The 3,235-nt window shown below is 41.0% G+C and overlaps 1 protein-coding gene across 1 annotated transcript; it reads left to right on the top strand.

The window, feature by feature from the left end:
- Window positions 1-237: 237 nt before the first annotated feature.
- Window positions 238-3,235, top strand: LOC145031822 (protein ALTERED PHOSPHATE STARVATION RESPONSE 1-like). The gene is made up of 4 exons (XM_078980451.1): window positions 238-1,247; window positions 1,748-1,938; window positions 2,025-2,248; window positions 2,346-3,235. The coding sequence occupies exons 1-4, from the start codon at window positions 530-532 to the stop codon at window positions 3,112-3,114; spliced, it is 1,902 nt and encodes a 633-aa protein (XP_078836577.1). The 5' UTR covers window positions 238-529; the 3' UTR covers window positions 3,115-3,235.

Below are 3,235 nucleotides of genomic sequence, written 5' to 3'. Positions count from 1 at the left end.
AAGATCATTCATATCTAAATTCTAAAAATGTAAATTACAACAAATCAAAGGGACCAAAATGTAAGTTACTCAAAATAAAATGTCGAAAAGTAAATTAGGAAGATCAAACGTTATGTGCAATTACCAGAGGTACATAGTAATATTTCACCTCTTATATGGGTATTATGGTCACTAAAATTTATTTACAAAAATATAACACTCCTCCTTTGCACTCTGCCCAACTCTCTTTGTGCCCTCTCTGCTGTACTTCTCAAGACTTGTCCTCTTCTCCCCCACTACACTACTCACAGTCAAACATCTTTGAGAGAGAAAGTGGTGGATATATACAAGAAGAGTGTACTTTTGCAAAACTTGTCTTTTGCCACCTCAATATCTAGAGAGAGAAAGTATGCACCCAGATGCGATTTCATGGAAAAATGATCAAGATTTTGGGTTATTTTTATGTTCTTGAAGAATCAAGAAAAACCCAGATGGGATTTAATTGAAATCTCGAAGAATTTTAACGAGAGAAAGTTGAGAGAGAGTTGAAATGGGGTGTTGTTATTCAAGATTAGAGAAAGAGGAAATGGTTTCAAGGTGCAAAGCAAGAAAAAGATATATGAAACAGTTTGTAAAAGCAAGACATGCTTTTTCTGCTTCACATAGCATGTATTTAAGGTCTTTAAGAAGCACCGGCTCCGCCCTCCTACAGTTCGCCACCGCCGAAACCGCCCTCCACCACCCTCAAGACCACCATTTGCCACCTACCCTACCTTCACCTCCTCCTCCACAAACACCTACACCACAACCGCCGCCTCCTCCTCCTCCCATGAGTCCAACCTCCGAAACATGGACAACATCCACCACCAACACCGCTTCCACTCCACTTCCTCCCCCACCACCACCGCCTTCCTCCACATGGGATTTCTGGGACCCGTTCATGCCGTCGTCCACTAGGTCAGGAACTGTAGACGACGAAGAATGGGAAGAAACATCCACAACCATTGCCTCGGAAACAGCGGTGACCACCACCGTTGGCGCGGCGAGCGTTGCCGCGCCGCCTTCCGCCGTCAGCGGGTTCTCCAAGATCTCTGCTTCCACCGCCACCACAAGCGAGATGGCAGTAGTAGTGTCAACGAAAATCAAAGACCTGATGGGGATTATCAAAGAACTTGATGAATACTTCCTCCAGGCTGCAGATTCCGGCGGAAAACTGTCGGCATTGTTAGAAGTTCCGGCATGTACCTTTCCCGGCCAAGGATCATCAGGTAATTTGAATTAAAATAATTAATTCTAGATTTAATTTAACAAATCTCGAAGCATGTGTCCCAGATACTGATGTGATGAGTATTCAACATGTGCACACGTGTGTTCTTTTGTCTGCTTGAAACTGTAACATGTTTAACACTATTATTAAAGTTCACATCTGGATTGGAAGGTGTAAATTGTAATTATTTTGTGATACTTGCAATTATTGTACAAATAAATTTAATGAAAATAAACCGAGGTAAATGATGATAGATCATTCTCACACTCATGTTTTATTTGATAATAGATCAATTTATGTTATATTTGAGATTGTTTGGCTAAAATAATAGAAATATAGTTGTCTTACATTGATGGCAAAACAAAAAAGGTTGAGTGCGCAGCTTAATGCCTATAAAAGGAGTCCAAGACACCTATAAAAGGAGCGACTTTGGTGTAGAACTTCACCAATTAAATACACTTAAAGTTTTCATTTTTTTCTCATGTTTCTATTCTTTTATAGGTAAAGTCCATGGGTATGGAAAGAACTTGAGCCCATTATTCAGCTCATGGAGCTCATCCCAGAAGTTAAACATGTTTGGAAAGTTCGGTTGTGATGACATGGCAGGAGTTAGTGCTCTTATTTCCGGAAGCCATTGTTCTACGGTGGAGAGACTATATGCATGGGAGAAGAAGCTATGCCAAGAGGTTAAGGTAAATGTGTGAATGTACCATTTTCTCCCTTACAACGAGAACAAGGTAGACTAAATTATGTGATTTTTGTTTGTGGTAATAATTAGAGTGTAGAAAGTTTAAAGATGGAGCATTCAAAGAGGGCAGAACAATTAAGAAAAATGGAGATTAAGAGAGCCGATTATATGAAGACAGAAAAAGCCAAGAAAGAGGTGGAAAAATTGGAGTCAAGAATGATGGTTTCTTCTCAATCGATTGAGTCAACCTCTGATGAAATAGTCAAACTCCGGGAAGAAGAGCTTTATCCACAACTTGTCGAGCTTGTTAAAGGGTTAGTATCTTTTGAATGCTTGATAGCACATTTTATAGACGTGCAAAAAGACCGAAACGCCCCAATAACCGAAACCACACATTTTATGTTCATGCAGATTAATGGGCATGTGGAGAAGTTTATACGAAAGCCACCAAGTTCAAATGCACATAGTCCAACAACTCAAGTACCTCCACATCATCCCATCAACGGACCCCACCTCCGAGATCCATCGCCAGGCTGTCCTCCAGCTGGAGCTCGAGGTTCAACAATGGCACATATCCTTCTGCAACCTCATAAAAAGTCAACGAGATTACGTCCATTCTTTGACCGGTTGGCTTAGACTCAGCCTCTTTCAATTTGGCAAAACCCCGTTGACCCAAACTAAACAAGATTCCGCTATCTACACCCTTTGTGAAGAATGGCATCTCGTGGTCGATAATGCCCCTGACAAAGTCGCCTCTGAGGGCATCAAAGCATTGCTAACTGCCATACATGCCATAGTAGTTCAACAGGCGGAAGAGCAGAAGCAAAAGAAAAGGTCAGAATCGTCATTTAAGGAGCTCGAGAAAAAAATGGGAGAGCTTCGGGCTCTTGAACGGAAGTTTGGCCCGTTTTCTGGGTCCTCTAACGGGAAGGACCCGGTTGGGGATAAACGGGTCAAGGTGGAGATGTTGAGGGCAAAAACGGAAGAAGAGAGGGGCAAATTTGAGAAATTAATTGGTGTGACAAGAGCGATGACTTTGGGTAACTTGCAAATTGGATTACCACATGTTTTTCAAGCTGTTACGGGTTTTGCTAATGTGTGGACACATGCATTTGAGTCGGTTTATAACCATGCAAATAGTCCTGAGGTGGTGAACAATGTAAAGAGGCTAATGCTTTAGAGAATGTGTGTTTTAAAATTTTAATTTAGGTACAAGATAAGTCATATATATGTTTGAGGTTAAATCAGAACTTGAACATTTGATCTTTGGACGATGTGGAGATGATGTATTTTCTAAAGTA

The sequence above is a fragment of the Lactuca saligna genome, chromosome 2 (assembly GCF_052625555.1).
Source record: "Lactuca saligna cultivar CGN05327 chromosome 2, ASM5262555v1, whole genome shotgun sequence".
In the NCBI taxonomy this organism is placed as follows: domain Eukaryota; kingdom Viridiplantae; phylum Streptophyta; class Magnoliopsida; order Asterales; family Asteraceae; genus Lactuca; species Lactuca saligna.
The sequence above is the reverse complement of the archived record's forward strand: the minus strand, read 5'-3'. Positions and strand labels throughout refer to the sequence as shown.

Coding starts and splice junctions, on each gene's coding strand:
- LOC145031822 (XM_078980451.1), top strand. CDS start 530: ATGGGGTGTTGTTATTCAAGATTAGAGAAAGAGGAAATGGTTTCAAGG. Junction 1,248..1,747: donor TCCCGGCCAAGGATCATCAG/GTAATTTGAATT, acceptor ATTCTTTTATAG/GTAAAGTCCATGGGTATGGA. Junction 2,249..2,345: donor CTTGTCGAGCTTGTTAAAGG/GTTAGTATCTTT, acceptor ATGTTCATGCAG/ATTAATGGGCATGTGGAGAA.